Source organism: Meles meles, chromosome 5 (assembly GCF_922984935.1).
Source record: "Meles meles chromosome 5, mMelMel3.1 paternal haplotype, whole genome shotgun sequence".
Taxonomy (NCBI): Eukaryota; Metazoa; Chordata; class Mammalia; order Carnivora; family Mustelidae; genus Meles; species Meles meles.
The window spans coordinates 10,845,170-10,863,433 of record NC_060070.1 but is presented as its reverse complement, the minus strand read 5'-3'; the positions used below and the strand labels follow the sequence as shown (position 1 = coordinate 10,863,433).

Here is an 18,264-nt window from a genome sequence, read left to right as displayed (position 1 = left end):
GACAATGTAAAGTATTTCTTTTGATCTTAAATTATTTCCCTCTAAAAGGAAGGACAAAACTGATAATGTAAATAGATTCAGAGAATCCAGGGGTGACAGATCCGTAATAGAAACCAAGGTGTATTTTAGGACCATAACTTCCTAGCTCACGTCAAGGGGGATTATATCTGTTCCTAATGTTGTTGTGAGCTGTTGTGGAGATAGAACATTGGACTGGACCATTGTGTAGCTCAAAGCAGAAAGCTCTTACATTTATACGTCGGTGGTGTGTGATTTATATACTTATTCTGGAAGGTTAAGTCCACAAATACTCGCTGGGCGCTTACTACAGACCAGGCCTTCTGACTATAAGGATGAGCTGAACTGCCTAGCCCTCATACCCCCTTTATTTAAATTAGCTTCAAAGGTAGAATTTAGGGATTTGTCAGCTGCATATAACACCCAGTGCTCATTACAGCCGGTGCCTCAATGCCCATCCCCCGATTATAAGGCCCATTTTCTATAGAATTGACATGCCGGTGGGTGTGGTGGTATGCTTGTAGTCATAAGTTTGAGAAATCCCACATTTGAAGGTGTGTGGGTTTCTTAAGGATTTAACAAATCCTTTAATAGCTAGTATGTTATATTTTGTTTTTATGTTTATTTCTCAAACTTTTTTTTTTCCTTAAGATATTATTTATTTATTTATTTATTTATTTGACAGAGAGAGAGAGAGGGAGAGAGAGACAGTGAGAGAGGGAGCACAAGCAGGGGGAGTGGGAGAGGGAGAAGCAGGTCTTCCACAGAGCAGGGAGCCCAATGCAGGGCTCAATCCCAGGACCCTGGGATCATGACCTGAGCCAAAGGCAGAGGCTTAACAATTGAGCCACCCAGGTGCCCCTCAGACTTTTTTGATTATATAATTTATTTCTGTGAATTAACTTGACAGATTAGTGTGCCTTGTATGTGCGATCGGGAAATGCTGGAAAAGCATGGAAAACCATAAGTAAGTCATTGGCCTTATCTTGCCCCAGGTAAAGGCCTGAAACAGACGACGGCACCTGACATAGTAATCTGGGATGGTCTCTGGAGCAAAGTTCTCGCGGCACCTCTTTAAATAAAGCAGCACGACAAGGAGTCTTCCTCTCCAGGCCCTCTCCTGTGGCCTGTCTCCTGCCTTGTGTGCCTGCTGGAGCAGCTTCCAAGTCTCTGCCTTTGGGGGAGGGGAGAAGGGGGACAGGGTGGAGGCGACGTTATTTCAGAATTGTTAATTACGAAATAATTTCAGCCTACAAAAAAGCGCAGAAACAAATATAACACACTTGTGTAACTACACCAAGATTGTTAGGTGTTACCATTTTGCCACATCTGCCTCATAACCTCCCTCTTGTTATAAAGGGAAAAAAGCAAGGCTGAAGCTCCCCCCATCTTTTATCCTCTCCCTTCTCCAGAGAACGCCATGTATTTCCTTTCCAGTGCATGCTTTTGAACTTTCACTATATATATGTATCTATAAAAAAATACATACTATTTTGTGTATTAAAAATGTATACAAATGGTATTAGGCTGCATTCTTCTCTTGCTTTAAAAAAATTCAGCATTATGTTATTGGGATTTGAACCATTTCGCTATGTAAACCTCACTACCTTTTTTTTTTTAAAACTGCTGTGAGGAATTCCATTGTATGGCTCTACCAAAGCCTGTGTTTTTCCATTTACATACCGTTAGACTGTGTCCGCTTTCTGACTTTTGTAAATAGCATTGCATGGAATGCCCTTCTTGGGACACATGTGAGCGTTTCATGGGCATATATTTGCAAGGGAAATTGTTGGGTCAGGAGGTCAGTGCACCTGTGGTGAGGAAAGAGTTTTCTAAACCTTCTTGAGGAAGAAAACGGGAGAGAGATAAACCTCGATTATTTCGTCAGTTTTGAAATATGAGCAAAGTTCAGGGTAGGGTAAAATGAAAAATGGGCCCGGAATTTCTGGACATTGAACGTGATACAGGGATATGAAAGTTAATACTCACGTTTTTGTATCAGAGTGATTTCCTGAAGTAAATACTTAAATGAATCATTTTTTACTATACTTTCTCTCTCCAGTAATATATGAATGCATTCATATTTCTTGGAAATTGGAATAAATTTTTTGTTATTATGTGTGCTCACGCTCCACTGTAAGATCTTCTTTAGTTAGAAATGAGTGAAATAAATTCTTGTTTTTCTTGTTTTTAGGTAACAAAGAGGCTCTGATCTCAAGCATTTTCTAGAGATTTCCATTTAGTTTAGTGTAGTGATCTTTTATTCAAACCATGATAAAGGCCCAGAACATTTGCTGGGTGATAATGACTTAAATTAAACGAGGGTTAGCAGTTAACACCTCAGAGTGCTGTGTGGCTGTGAGCATGAAGTTCAGTGTTTTGGCTGCTGGATGAAGCTGGGCATAGGTGTCTCAAAGAGTTGGGTGGTGCAGATGATTTCATTTTTATGAGGTATTCCTTCAGTTGTTTAATTTTTTATATAATAATCACTTGATTTAGTAATCGCGGAACAACACCCATTCATTCAACATTTAGTGACTGGCAGCCCCTCTTCCGGGAGGCATTCCAAGAATGTGGGAGCTTAGAGTCCAGTGATAAGGACAAACAGTAAAGGCACCGCATAACTGAGGGGGTAACTAAGTCTGATCATCTCCCCTGTGGTAAAAGTAGAACTGGAAATGGCCTGAGAAAGCCAATTGCCGCTGTGCTTGTGTAGTGAGTCTGGGCACCTAGAAGTGCTTTGTGACTCCAGCTCCTCCCGCTTGGTTCCTGATGCCCAGTAACTCTTGGTTTAACTTCCCTTGTATCCCACATTCTGGTAATCTTATTTAGCCGAAGTGTGTTTGCGAACCAAGACATAAACAACAAGTCTCTCAGTAGCCAGAATTGATTTTACAAAACTCGAGGCTGTCAGAGCTTGCGTGCTTCCCTCATGGACAAGTCCCCTGGGCCTCCCTGTTTTGAACCGTCAGTTTCTCAGCCCTCAGCAGGGTCAGTCTTACGGCAGAGGGAGACCAGAGTTACACTGTGGGGCTTGTGCACACGGCTTTCGGCAGGAGGCTCTGGGGCCCTCAGTGTATTACGGCTCAACTTGTTGATTTATGTTTCATAATAATGAGTGTTTGGTTTAAGATGTCAGAAAAGCGTATTATAGATCTTTGAAAGCCCTGGATCTAAATTGATTAAAGCAAAAGCAATATTGATCATTAAAGAATCAGACTTTAGTTGTAGACAACTGAGGTATTATATTTAGAAATTGATTTTTAAAGATAAAACTTAGGAAATAATTAATATTTTAAAGATACCGCTATAACTTGTTTAACGAGTACTAGCATCTGTGTAGCCTTCCAGGTAAGATTATTATATTGCTGGTTGTAATATTAATATGAATTAATAGAGAAAGTTGCCTTATTTTTTAGCTGGAGATAGGAGATGGGTATCGTTATGTGACTGACCACGTTCACACAAGTGAGGCCCGGTAGGCCTTGGAGACAGCAAGCCGGGTTCAGTAGATGGGCACTGGGACCCAGTTCTAACCGATAACCTGATTGTACTGGATTTGAAATCACCTCATCCCAGGCTCACGGAGGGTGAGTACCAAATAAATGAGGCCTTGGATCTAAAAGGAGAGCAGTGGGTTTTAATTGTGGAAGACAGCAGTGAAATCTCCCAAGCAAAGGTTTTTTTTATGGTTTCTCCTCTGAAGTTCGCTGTGTTCTGCAGATTGTTGCTGTGGTTCCATTGAAAATTTGCTTATGTTCCCACTCATCCCTACCATGCCTCCCCTGCACCCCCACTTGCCCCCAAGCTTTTCAGAGCTGGAATAGATAGTAACAGACTCTAATAAGTTCATGGCTGCTCTGGTGTTAGTTTCTGCCACAATATGTCCTCTTGTTGTCTTAGAAAATAGAGCCCCCCCGCACCCAAACGGCACTTTCATATTGTGTGTAAGGGCTTCTGTAAACCAGAAAATCAACATATTAAAGTGCAATTCCTAGGGGAGTTGCCGGCTGTGTTGATTGAGCTTTGCAGTCATTTTAACACTGGCAAAAGTGTTATCCTAACTGCTTCAAATCAAACTGCAAAGATGCTTGTGTAAAATATAGTATTAGATATCAAATCAACATATGGGTGCTGAACGGAAGGATATGTGTTGTGGTAGTGTACGATATTCTAGCATGTGGAGTTGTATTTTATGGAAATTCTTTGGCTTGGCTTATGGCAGGGACATACATTCATTATGAGATATCAAGTTGTAAAATAAATAAAAGCAAAGAATTCAACTGTGCAGCTAAATGGTTTTCAATACAAACTTGTCTGCTCTACTAGCTTCGGGTCTGTGTGACGAGGCATTTGTGAGCCGTTGTGGCCAAATGTTTGTGATCATTGCTGACAGGCCCTGACAGTAATCTAAATCAGGTCACAAGGAAAATGAACTTTAGCTTTTGCATTTTCCCCTTTTACTTCACTGTGTTACGAATTCTTGTGCTAATTGGTCTTAGAGGCGAAGTGTTTAATATTTTCCTCCTCTTACCATTCCTTCTTTTTCCTCATTCAGTATTTTATAGGGATTGCATTTTTAAATGTGTATCTGGAACTGATCACTGGTTTCTTAACCTTTTGGGTTTATGGAGCTCTAGTTCTTGGGATTCTTAAGGGGGCCATATTGTATTATAACAGGGTGACTTCACTGTCCTCCTCTGCGGAGTGCTTTTTGCCATCCCCATACCTTGTTTTTCTTTTTCTCTACTGCTCTCTCCCCCAATTATGGAAAAAACAAAGGCAATAGATTTTTCATTAAAAAAAAATTAAAAATATCATCCATGGTGTATTTATGGCATGAGGAAGGACTTCTCTTTGAGCAAATATTATAAGGATTTTTAGGTTCATGTAAATTAGAGATGGAGAAAGCTCACTTGGGCCATTTTTGTCTGTATCTGGCATTTGCGTCCAGCACACTTGGCTTTCCACCATTACCTGTTTTATCAACTAGGAAAATACTGTTCTAATATTAGATACGAGTATCTTTCCTTTAAGAACTCATGTTGTTGGTTATATTGCATTATAGACATAATACTGTCTTCTAAAAGGGTTGTCTTTGGTTGTAAAGCAACGTAGTTTCTTTTTAGCAGAAGCGGTAAATGGAATTGCTAATAACTGGTTACAGTGTCTGCTCCTGTGTAGTTGGGACTTTTGGACCTTAGTTGAAACGAAACCACGCCCTATACCTGTAGCCAAGCCACAAGCATCCCACAGAGCATCAGTGAGTGGGTTTGGCTGCTTGGAGTTCATTTTAATTTTGAGCATTGCAGGAGAATGGATTAACATAATGCTTCTTTGACTTTCTTAGCCGTGGGCTTTTTTTCTTCTTCTTAACATACAGCGTTTTATTAGCTTCAGGTGTACAATACAGTGATTCACCGACTCAGCAGAGGTGGTCTTTTCTTGTCAGTATTAAGAGACCCCCCCCAACCCCGGATTTTTATGAGGCTATCCATATTTCATTATGCGACGAAATCCCGTTTTTTAAAACAGTCCGAATTACCTTACTTCACTGATAACCTGTGACTAGAAGGCAGCACGACGATTCATGTAACGGAGAGAGGATGAAAAACACTGAATTCAGTGGCTCAGCCAAGAGCCCACTTGGTGTTGCTGAGTCGAAACCGTATTTGCTCTCATTGCATGTGCCCATTTTGACTCTGTCGCCTGTTCTGCTTGACTTGTTGACAGATGCCCCCTCAGTACGGACAGCAGGGGGTGAGCGCCTACTGCCAGCAGGGCCAGCAGCCTTTCTACAACCAGCAGCCGCCGCCTCCGCACCTCCCCCCGCAGGCCCAGTACCTGCCAGCGCAGGCCCAGCAGAGGTACCCGCCGCAGCAGGTGAGCGTCCCGCGGCCCCGCCCCGCCCTGACACCCCCGGCCCCCCTCCAGGTCTTTCAGGCTGGACTCCAGTCCTCTGCCTGTCCTGCTTAAAAAAGTCTGATCTCAGTTTTGAGAAAAATGTAAAACTGAACCTAATCTAAACTATTGTTGATGGATGGATGTTTGAAATTGGAGAGCGGGAGGAACATGCTCATTCAGAAAGATGTTTTTATTGATTATTTAAACTTGCTCGTTGGCACCTACATGGGTATTTTTTATCTTGAGCTTTTTTTTTTTTTTTTTTCCGGTTTTTGTTTTAATGATAAGTGATACTATATCCAAACACTGTTGCCTTGGGCAGTGTTATTTCTCTTAAACGAGCTTATAGACGGATAACCACTTCAATTACGGTATATTAAAAAACTAAAGGGAATTGTGTACTTTAAGAATATTAAGCAGTTTGTAGTTTAAATTAGCCTCATTAAATACTTTTTATGTAATTGGGCCATATATTCCAGCCTATGTGATTTGTAGAAAAATAGTACATATGCATTTGATAAAATGATTCCGTCTCATCTTGATTTAGAGGTTGTCACTGAGTGATCTTGAAAGGTGCTGTGAGCTCGGGACCCTTACTCTGAATGCAGAGAAACGTTTCATGGCACCTCTAGTCATAAGCATCAGAATGTAACTTTCCATTTCATATTTTCCTTTCTCTGTTGTGGGGTGCTGTAGTGAAGGGAGGGAACACAGTGACTTGGGTATTCAGTTTTTAAAGTGTGTCTTACACATCTGAAAGAGATTGTTGATGCTAAGCAAAATATATAAATATATGAAGCTTAATTTTAATTCAGCTGATTTCTTAAGTATTTTCTTGGTTTCATTGGAGTCTTTTCCCATGTGACTTATATTTAAGAGTTCTAAAGAGCGCTTATAACTCTTTTTTTTGAGATTTTATTTATTTATTTGATAAAGTGGGAAGAAGGGCGAGAGGGAGAAGCAAGCTCCCTGCTGAGCAGGGAGCCCAGTGTGGGACTTGATCCCAGAACCCTGGGATTATGACCTGAGCTTAAGGCAGCTGTTTAACTGACTGAGACACCCAGATGCCCCGAGAGTCTTATGACTTTTAAAGAAAACATGTTTAAAACAACAGCTGAGGGGCACCTGGGTGCTCAGTTGGTTAAACGTCTGCTTTTGGCTCAGATCATGATCCCAGGGTCCTGGGATCAGGTCCCTCATCGGGCTCCCTGCTGAGCAGGGAGCCCGCTTCCCTCTCTCTGCCTACTTGTGATCTCTCTCTCTCTCTGTCAAATAAATAAAGAAAATCTGAAAAAAAAAAAACAAAAAAACAAAAAAACAAAACAGCTGAGATTGAAGATCCTATACAATCTGGGTTTTTTGGTACATGTTTTCAAAATTCTAGTATTATATATAAAGGAATATATGGAGGTAGGAATGTATACTATTTCAGAGTTATTTGGTCTAGTCTTAATTACTAAGATGTGGGGAAATTAAATAACCTTCCAATATCATTTCTTTTTTAAGTGAGACTGATATCTGGGTTTATGACATATAAAATTACAGGCTTTTTCAAAGGTTTTCCAAACCTTATTGAACTTCTGGATAGATATAGAATGTTTTGTCATGCCATCAAAATGTAAGATGGACTGAATAGGGAGATTACATTAATCATTTTACTTTAGTGCTAAAACGAATCTCTGATCGAAAACCAGTTTGATTAAGGATTCTGAGTGCCTGTCATTTCCTTTAAGACCAAGCTCAAATTTGCTTCCTTTATGAAGCATTCACTGATGACTTTTACCACATGGCAATTAGTTATTTAATATCCTTCACATTTAAATATTTAAAGCGTACTACAGGTGAAATCTTACTTTAACGAATGCTATCTTAATGTGCTGCGTTTAGGTCTATTTTATGCTTTGGTACTGTTATTTTATTGATTTGAATGTAGTAAATCATTGTTAGGAAATACAGTCTGTATAACCTTGACTCTCCGACATAAATACTGTCATTTCTATATATCCTGAGGAAGACAAAAATTCTTTAGACTATGTTGGAAGGTTTTTCTTGTATTCATATTCCCTACCTGTAGAATGTTTAAGTGTTTTTTAAGGTTCATTACTCTCCTTATGGGACGAAGAGGTTAAGTCACAGACGGTTAGGCAACCGAAGCAGAGGGTCTTGTTTGATAGCAACAACTTTGGTTTTTAGGGAGTTAGATGTTCAGATAGATTTGGAAAGTTTGTCTAGGAAATAAGATTTAGCATTTTAGATGTGGTTAGTGCCTCCCAAAACAGCAATCCCCTCAAACTCTATCCCAGAACAAAAGTAAAAATAACCAACAGAGTATTTTCCAAATCGAACTGAATTTTAATAGGAATTTGTCATTCTGAATTCACATACGTTGAAAAACCAAAGAAGCTCAACTATATTTAATGTAGTGAGCCAGTAGTTCCTAAAAGACAGAACGTTCTTTCTGAAGCCTTTCCTTTTATTTCCAAACAGCATACAGTACATGGCGTATTGATTTTTATATTAGGGAATCAATCAGTAAATAATACTTCGTGTCTTTTGTTAATATGATTGATACAAAAAGTAATTTTAGGATTCCATTAAGATACCTCACTCTGGGTCTTTAACATCTATTAAAGTGTTATATTTTGAATAATCAATACATTCATATGTTTCAAAGATGAAAAGGTACAAGGGAAAGGTTACAAATAAAAATCTCCCTGTACAGTCCTCCCTGCGGGTTCGCCGCCTATCTCAGCCTTTGTCAGACAACCGCTTTACAAGTTTATTATACAGCTTTCTGGAGTATCTTTATGCAAAGAAGCAAGAAGATACCACATTTAATTTTTACTCTGTTTTTTCACAAATGGTGACGTACTATGACATACACACTGTTCTGTTCTTTGTCATCCTCTGCCCCCACCCTCTGAAGGATATAGTTTCCGTAGATCTTGCCGGAGGAGGAAATACAGCAGCCCTTCTTTCTTTTTCAGAGCGTCCTTTCATTTTATGGACATACCATGATGATATTTAACCAGTTCTTTATTGATGGTCATTTAGATTATTTTTAATTATTTGCAAGTCAAACAACGCTGCCGTGATAAACTTTCTGTGTATGTTTCGTTCATAAATGTACAGGTATATGTGTTTGATAAATTCCTGAAAATGGCATTAGCGTGTCTGTGGGTAAATGCAGTTCTAGTTTTGGTAAATATTGCCAGATTGTTCCTTTGCGGGGGGCAGTTGTACCAATTTATACTCAGACCATCAATATGTGAGGGTACCTGTTTGCCTACACATGTGCATGGTTTACTAAATTTCTGGATTTTTGCCAGTCTGGTAATGTAATTCTAATTTGCATTTATCTTGTTTTGAGTTGTGTTGAATGTCTTATATACTTGAAAGCATTTGCTTTCCCCCCTTTTTTTTTGATTGTGAATTCTTATCTTTTTATCTTGCATTCTTCTATTCAGTTGCTGCTCTTTTAAAAATTGGTTTAATTAAACTCTATATATAGGGAGACTGGGTCTCTATGATATGAGTTACTAACCACCCAACCCCATTTTGTCATTTATCTTTTGACATTATGATTTATTTATTCGGTCAGGCCAAAAGGGCATTTTAAATTTAAAGAATTTTTTGTGTACTGAGAATTACCAGTCTTTTGCGATCTCCGGATTTTATTTAGTGAGTATATGAGTCTTCCATACTCCAAAATTTACAAGAGAACTCTCCCGTGTTATTTTGAAGTATTTTCATGGATTCATTTTTGCATTTCATTTGCCCCAATCCAGCTTAATTGTTTCTTTGCTAGGTAGGTTGTTGTGTTAGGGCTCTATAGAGAAACTCTGTGTGTGTGTGTGTGTGTGTGTGTGTGTGTGTGTGTGTGTGTGTGTGTGTAGGCTAAAGAGATTTATTTTAAGGGATTGGCATATACAATTATGGAGCCTGGCAAGCCGCATATGTGCAGTGTGGCAGGCTGGAGAACTGGGAGAGCTGATGGTGGGCATGAAGTGTGAAGGCAGTCTGCTGGAGAATTCCCTCTTAGTTGGAGAGGCTGGTCTTCTTGCCCTATTCACTCCTTCAACTGATGGCCTGCCCGCATTACTCAAAGTCACTGATTTCAATGTTCATTTCATCCAAAACACTTTCCAAGTTGACACACAAAATTAACCATTACAGTTATCTTTCCCCAATGTATTGGAGATGCTTCTTTCATTATTTGCTGAATCCCCTTAGGTAAAATGTTTGGGGGTTCTTCTGGGGTTTTTATTCTTTTCATTGCTCCTTCTATTAATGCCTTGACGCTCTACTGCTTTATTGTTTTTTGGGGTTAGTGTATCTTCCCTACTCTTCTTTTTCAGAGTTTTCTGGCTCTTGTGTTTATTATGAACATCAGTAGTGATGTCTGTAAAGCCAGCAGTAACAATAAACTCTTTATTCCTTAGCATGCTTTTTCTAAGATTTTTTTTCTTTTTTGTTGTTAAAATCATGAGGTCTTTTTTTTTTTTTTTAACACCCTTTTCATTTTCTGTGAGGTAGATGGTAATAATAAAAGAGAAACAGTAAAACAAAAATAAGTACCTAATTTGAATAATTTTTGCCTTATTGATGGCCACTGACCACAGAGGAAGAACACACTTATGATAAAACAAGTTGGGTTTATTTAGTTTGGGTTGTTACAGCCCAGAGAGAAAGCATACATTCCTGAGAGCCTTGGGAACCTCATAGAAAGATGGGCGTGGGGGGGGGTTGGGGTGCATGCTGGGTGATTCTAAGAGGGATTAGGCCCTGGATAGGCTGCTCTGAAGAAGCTAGGACATTTGGTAATTAGATGTGTTAACTTTTATCCATGAAACAGGACAGTTGAGGTGGGCCAGATCGTCATGGATAAAGAAGCAACAGCCACTTAAGGTAGTTAGAAGCGATGGGTGTTCAGTCATTTTTGTTGTCAAAAAGTGATCTCGTCCATATTTTTAAAAAAAGATTTTATTTATTTATTTGAGAGAGAGCGAGTGAGCACGAGGGAAAGGGAGAAGCAGTTTTCCCCTGAGATATGACCTGAGCCAAAGGCAGCCACTTAACTGACTCAGCCACCCAAGTGCCTCAGGGCTGTCTGTTGTATTCTCTGAGACTTAAAAAAAGACTTGAAGCATTTCATCATTAAGTATAATGTTTGTATACTTACGTTAACAAGTTTGTTTATTTACTTAGTGGTTGCCTACTACTGGGCAGTGAAGTTCCCCTCCTTCTCTAGTTTGCTAAGAGATTTTATCATGAATGAATGCCAAATTTTATCTTGTTTATTTATTCATTTTTTTTTAAAGATTTTATTTATTTATTTGATAGACAGAGATTGTAACTAGTCAGAGAGGCAGGCAGGGAGAGAGAGGAGGAAGCAGGCTCCCCGCTGAGCAGAGAGCCCGATGTGGGGCTCGATCCCAGGACCCTGGGATCATGACCTGAGCCGAAGGCAGAGGCTTTAACCCACTGAGCCACCCTTTTTAAGCAACTGTTGGGGTCGGTTAGGTGGCTCAGCTGGTTAAGAAACTGCCTTCAGCTCAGGTCATAATCCCAGGGTCCTGGGATCGAGTCCTGCATTGGGCTCCTTGCTCAGTGGGGAGCCTGTTTCTCCCTCTCCTCCCCGCTTGTGCTCTGTCTCAATATCTCTCTCTCTTTCTCTCTTTCTCAAACAAGTAAATAAAAAAAAAAAAATAGATGGCAGCTGGGCTGCACTTTATCAGAGGTTTGAGTGGGGAAAGATACACATCGAAGGTCATTGGCAGAATGAATTTCCTTGCAGGCATAGAACTCATAGCCACTTGGGGTTCCTGGGTGGCCCAGTTGGTTAAGCATCTGCCTTATATTCAGGTCATGATGCCAGGGTCCTGGGATCAAGCCCCGTATCAGTCTCCCTGCTCTGCAGGTAATCTACTTCTCCCTCTGCCTCCGCCCCTCCCTCCGCTCCTGCTCTTTTTTCCTCTCTCTCTCTCTGACAAATAAATAAAATCTTTAAAAATAAATAACTATTGATATTACCCCTTTGTTTTTCTCTTGTAATCTGTTGTTGGGAGCATATTATGTGTGTCTTTAGTTTAAAGTATTAAACATGCTTTCTGGAATAAACCTAGTCATGTGATAGAGTATCTTTTTATACATCACTGAATCAGCTTTGCTGACATTTCCTTAGGTTTCTTGAATCAATATTCATGAATGAGATTGACTTGTGATTATCCTTGTAAGGTTTTGCTGTCTGTATTATGGAGTTTTGCAAAATGAATTGGAGACTAGTCTCTTTTTAAAATCTACTGGAAGAGTTTATGTGAAAGTTTGGAAACACTTGTTTTTTGAATGGCTGAAGTGTCTGTAAAACTGTAAAGGCATGTGTAGCTCTTGATTTTTAACTTTTGTCCCTTTCCTGTTTTTTTGACTTTTGATCTTATTTCCTCTGTGAATATAGGTGTTTTCAAGTTATCAATTTCTTCTTGAGTCAGTCTTTTCCTTTAATATATATGTATAAGTATATATAAGTTATGTATATAAATTATAAATATATTTCTATATAAGTATTTATACACAATACATATATATTTCTACATATTAAGAATTTATCTTTCATTCAGTTTTTTAAATTTATTAACAAAGTTGTTCATATATATTACCATTAATTTCTGTACCATCCAGAGTTTGACATTTTATTTTATTTTATTTTTAAGATTTCGTTTATTTGTTTGAGAGCGAGAGAACACAGGCATGGGGAGGAGAGAGACAGACAGAACCTCAAGCCAACGGCCCCTGAGCACAGATCCCAATGTGGGGCTCGATCTCAAGATCCCTAAGATCATGATCTGAACCAAAAGCAAAAGTCAGACGCTTAACCAACTGAGCCATGCAGGTGCCCTGACATTTTAATTCATGTTCTTCCCTTTTTAAATTCTTGATTAATCATGTCAGTGGTTCGGCTTTCCAAAGTTTCGAAAGTTTAGTTAAACTCTGTTCTTGCTTTATGTATTGCTTTCTGTTTTACTAATGTTTATTTTGCTGTTCTTTTATTCTGTCAAGTGAATACTTAGCTTATTTGAAATATGTTTGTCTGATGGAACAAAATGGAAGACTAAACAATTTCCTCTTAAGTACTGCTTTGGCTGAATCTCTCAAATTTTGATATGCATTATTTCTGTTTTCTTTTAGTTCTAAGAATTTTCTTTTCCCCTTCATTTTTTGTTTTTGTTTTTTTAGAAGACAGTTTTATTGAGGTCCGGGTTTATATTCTGTTCCCTCAGAAAGACTGATGTATGTTTTTGCAGTTGCCTTTGGACATGAGTCATCTGGAACCACATTTTGTGTTTTATTTTGTATTTTTATTATAAAAAATTCTTACTGTGCTTCTAATCAGAATAATATAGTGAGTACTCACATGCCACCATAATTCCTTGCGTTTACTAGCCTAGGCATATCCAGATATCCCCAGCTTTCCTCAGAATGCCTTTATAGTATTTTTTTTCAAGCATTATTCAAAGAAGTCTAGAACATTGATTTGGAATGGTTCCTTCTTCCCCCATCTGCATTAGAGCCTTCGGAACGTTGAAAAACTGAGTCAATTCTCCTGTGAAATAGTTTTGTTTGGTTCTTTTCTCTTGATGTGGCTTAATTTGTTCATCTAGCCCTTCTAGTCCTGTAAGATAAACAGTTTCGTTTGTGGTGGTTGTAAATCACGTTCCCAACACAAAGGGCGTTGTTCCTGTTCAGTCGCCGGGTCTGTGATGCTCCTGTGAGGTGAGGGAGCTTCTAAGCCTGCCTGTCCGTGACCGTCAGCTGTCTTCCAGCTGAGTGTGGAGAGACCTCGTGATGAAGACAAGCCTCCTCCTTTGTACTCTGTCCAGATTGCTCAGTAACAGAACCGGGGAGCGTAACACCTGCTTGCGGCTTTAGGCCACTACAGTTTTGGGCAGTTTGTTACGCGTCGTTACTGCCTGACATGGTGTGAGCACTTCATCGGTGATGCGGTGAGCCTGTCGCATCTGGTTAAACATCATGTGTTGTGGTTCCACAGTAGTGATGGCAAGATTGATCAGTGGCTTCAGGTGGTGATGGCTTCTGGGACCACTTTAAATAGAATTATCTTCTTGAGGATTTTGCAGACCACACCGTTAAGTGTTAATTTTGACCAGAAACCCTGATGAAGGTTAGCCTGTGGTTGTTAATTCTCAGTGGAGCCATTTTTAAATTCTTCCTACCTCTGAGTATCAAGTTCAAGGCAGGTATTTCTCTATTCTCTTTAATGCGTTTCCATGTTCTCAGATGATGGGTATAGCCCTTCTTAGTCTCTTATTTATTTGAGATGTGTGATCTCATATTTACTCCCTTTTGACAGGCCCTGGACTTTTCCTTCTCCCTGTCATCCAGTGGAAAGTTAACATCTAGAGCCAGTCAGCTTCTATTGTACTGCCCTTACTTTTCGGTGTTCTTGGTTTACTTTCTGTGTGTTTTTGGTTTCACTCGCATTCATGCCAAGTCTGTGATCCACTTTAATCATTTTATCTAGTGTTTTAGATATTTAAATCAATTTAAATACATTTCAAGTATCTAATCTGCCACATGGCTAGAATTGGTCCTCTTATATTTTCTAGCTCTTTATTTGATATCCTTTCCACAGTTTAAAATGATAATAAGCATGTAATAGAATAGCTTACAACATACAGACCATACATTCCCATTTTTATAATGAAACTTTTCTAATGCCTCCTTTATTCTTTGGAAATAAAATTCATATTTAATATGTGATCTACACCAAATTCATAGATAATATGTTACCTACACAAAATTTCAAACAAGTCAGAATAATGCAGTAAGTGTGTATGGATAAACTGTCATATTAATTAAATGCTGAGGCATGATTATGTGGAAGACTTGTGAAATTGGCACTTGCGTGTGCATGTGGGATCACTGAGCTTGGAACTACGAAATGAGTGCTGTTTTAGCAACTCCAGTGTCTTAAGTAGGGTTGTCAGTGGTGACTCATCTTTTAAGACGGTGAGCAGCTCTTGATCAAAGTCTGAACAAAACAAAGTGTAATCTTTCCTCAATATATGTAGTGGTTTTATTCCTGGAAAATATATTTTTAAGAGCTTTAAGAGTAATTTGTTTTAAGAGTAATTTGTTAATTTAAGAGTAGTTTGTTTTTACATGCAAAATGGAGCTCTAGGCTCAGACAAATAATTAACTTTTTGTGTGATTTTGTGTAGTAACTGTGAACTCGTCGGGCAAATGAGGGATACAGGTACATTGTATGAACAACTTGAAATCATGAGCAGGGTTTGAATCCATGGGATTTATTACCATATGACAGCATTTATATAAAATGAAAATGCAGAACATGTTTTTAAATGATTTTATTTCTTTATTTGAGAGTGAGAGAGAGAACATGAGGCGGGTTGGGCCGAGGGAGAGGGCAAAGCAGAAATAGGCTTCCCGCTGAGCAGGGAGCCTGATGTGGGGCAGGATCACAGCACTCCAAGACCATTACCTGAGCCCATTACCTGAGCCAAAGCAGAAGCTCAACCAACTGAGCCATCCAGAAGTCCAATATAGAACTTTTTTAATGACATGTTCACAAAGTTGTTTAACAGAAAAGGTAAGTTACCCCAACGTGTGGAGATACCATAAATGTGTAAATAACACACACACCTAGTAGCAATCAGTAAGAATGTTACTTTTTTCTTATTTTTTTTTTTTGGACTCTATCTGTAACTTTTAAATTATCTACAATTAACATGTAATGTGTATAATATTTTAAAATTCTCCATAAAGGATGTTACATCAATGACAGAATAAAAGAAATTACCCTTTTCAAAAGCATTATAGCAGATTAGATATTCTGAATGTGTCTCTGCTCATCAAAAAAATCTAAAATGGTGGCACCGTTCTTAGGGAGACGTAGAGTCAGTTGATCCTTTCTCATTTAAAAAAAAAAAGATATTTATTTATTTATGTGTGTGTGTGCGAGAGAGAGAGAGAGAGAGCATGAACAGAGGGGATGGGGGAGAGAGAGAAGCAGACTCGTCACTGAGCAGGGAGTCCACTGCGGGGCTCAATCCCAGGACCCGGGATCATGACTTGAGCTGAAGGCAGACGCTTAACCGACGGAGCCACCCAGGCGCCCTGATTCTTTCTCATTTTCACTATTTCTCACAGCCCTCCTGTCTTCCCTTTCCTCCTCACCCAGTGAAAATTCCTCATCCATCACTCTCAGTACTCATCTGTGTAGACTCTTACACTGTGCCATCCCCTCCCTATCTTAAAAACCGACTTCCGCAACCCTGATGAGACCCATGTCCGTGTCTCCTCCTATTTCATCAAAGAAATGCAAGCAACTGGGAGAACGTAACATACCAACCAGCGTGCGTCTGCACCTATACCAGCCTTCTGGTATACTCTGGCTAGAACCTCACGATCCTCTGATGCCGTGCCATGCATGGTGGAGTTCTAATGGGAGTGACAAAAAACCCCACCTTTTTTTTTTTTTAAGCTTTATTTATTTGAGAGAGAGGGTGAGCAACAGAGAGAGCATGAGCAGATGAGCAGGGGTGGGGGAGAAGAGGGAGAGGGAGAAGCAGACTCCCCGCTGAGCAGGGAGCCTGATGCGAGGGCTCAGTCCTGTTAGGACCTGAGCTGAAGGCAGATGCTTAATGGACTGAACCACCCAGGTGTCCCAAAAGCCACCTTTCTTGACCCAAACCAACAGCAGCCTATTTCTCTCTTCATTCACTGTGGTCATTTACCAGCCCCTTGAGCTGGCTCCAGACAGGCTTTTATTTTGACCACTCTGCTGAAATAGCTCGTTTCAAAGCTGCCTGTGTCCTGCCTGTTACTGGTCCAGTCGGCAGCTGTCGTGCTTCCATATTTCACCTGTTGGGAGCATTCGATGCAGGTGATGGTATCTTCCTCCTTGGAGGCCCTTTCTTGTTTTCTGGGACACCAGTCTCTCCTGCCTCTCTTTTTACCTTGCTGGCCACTCTGCTCTCCTCTGCTGGTTTTTCTTTGTCTCTGACCTCCAAGGGTTGGTCTCCGTGTTGGAGCCTCTTCTCTAGTCCTTACGCACTTTGCCTGTGCGATCTCATTCAACCTTACAGCTTTGAATATCATCTGGAAGCTAGAACTTTGAAACGTATTTCTGCAACCTGGACCTCTGTCCTCCATTCTGTAGCTGTACGCCAGCTCCTACTTGGCACCTCCCAATGAATGTCCTAACAGGCTTCTGGAACCCCGTATGTCCAAAGCAAAACTCAGGACTCTCACTTCTTCTACAAATGTGCTCTTCTGTAATTTCCCCCAACCGTAAATCCTCCGTAACATTTCGGTCAGAGACTTCGAAGTCTTCCTTGAATCTTTTTCTTTCAAACCCATTTTATGGTTTCAGGATCTAAGTAGATCGCACTGGTTTTATTGCTTCCACTTCAGGCCAAGCCATCACGATGTCTCATTTGAAGTGTTCCAGGAGCTCCTAACTGGTCCCCGCCTTTCAGCGCCCTCGTTCACTGCAGGACACAGTAGCCATACAGATGATTTACGGTGGCTGGTGCCCCACCTGGTTGTGTCCTCTCCCGCCTTCTTTCACACCGGTCATCTTGTGGAGCTTATCTCAAGGCATTTTTACTTACTGTTTGCTCTGCCTTGAAGGCTCCTCTCCCGGATAGCTATAGGGCTTTTCCTTGGAAGTCTTGCAGGGAAGACTAACTTCCTCGAGGTCTTTACTGCAATGACGGCTCATCAGGTGAGCCGCCTTCCCTCACCGCCCTGTGTAAAACATCGCAACCCCCCTTTCTCCCTGCGCTCCTTTTACTTGATGACGCTTTCCTTTTCTCCGTGGCCCCAATCCCTAGGTAACATGTTACATTCTTGCTCCGCTCATCTCTGTGGCTCCCCCATTAGAATAGAAGCATTATGAGAGGAAGGACTGTTTCGCCATTGCTGTGGCCCCAGTACCTAGCACAAAGTAGAAACATACGATATACATGTTGACTTAATCATTCAAAAATATTTTTTATTTACTAGTACTTAGTAAGGAGACTTTATAGCGTTGAAGAAAATAAATGTTTACTGCCAAGTATTTAGACTTTGAAAATGCTTTTGATATTGCAGACAGCATTGTCCTGAGCATTTTTAAAGGTGGCTTCTTTGTGCTTCACGGGTGTGCGTATGTTGTGTGCAAAAGTTTTTACCTGTGAACTCCCCAAATGGAATTTCTGGGTAAAAGAACAAGCACATTTTAAAGACTTGGTGTTTTACCAAATTCCTTTCCAGAAGGTACTAAAAAATGACACCTCCAACCAGCTCTCTTATATTCAT

General features: G+C 40.0%; 1 protein-coding gene across 10 annotated transcripts in view; it reads left to right on the top strand.

Moving 5' to 3' along the window:
* The window catches only part of ARID1B (AT-rich interaction domain 1B), a 440,857-nt gene that overhangs the window by 121,863 nt on the left and 300,730 nt on the right, over positions 1-18,264 (top strand). For 9 of the 10 annotated variants that reach the window (XM_046004242.1, XM_046004240.1, XM_046004234.1 and 6 more), the window contains exon 3: positions 5,752-5,901. The exons of the other annotated variant lie outside the window; for it this stretch is intronic. In XM_046004242.1, the coding sequence (XP_045860198.1) occupies positions 5,752-5,901 (150 nt within the window). The remainder of the gene's footprint in view (positions 1-5,751; positions 5,902-18,264) is intronic. 10 annotated transcript variants of the gene reach the window in all.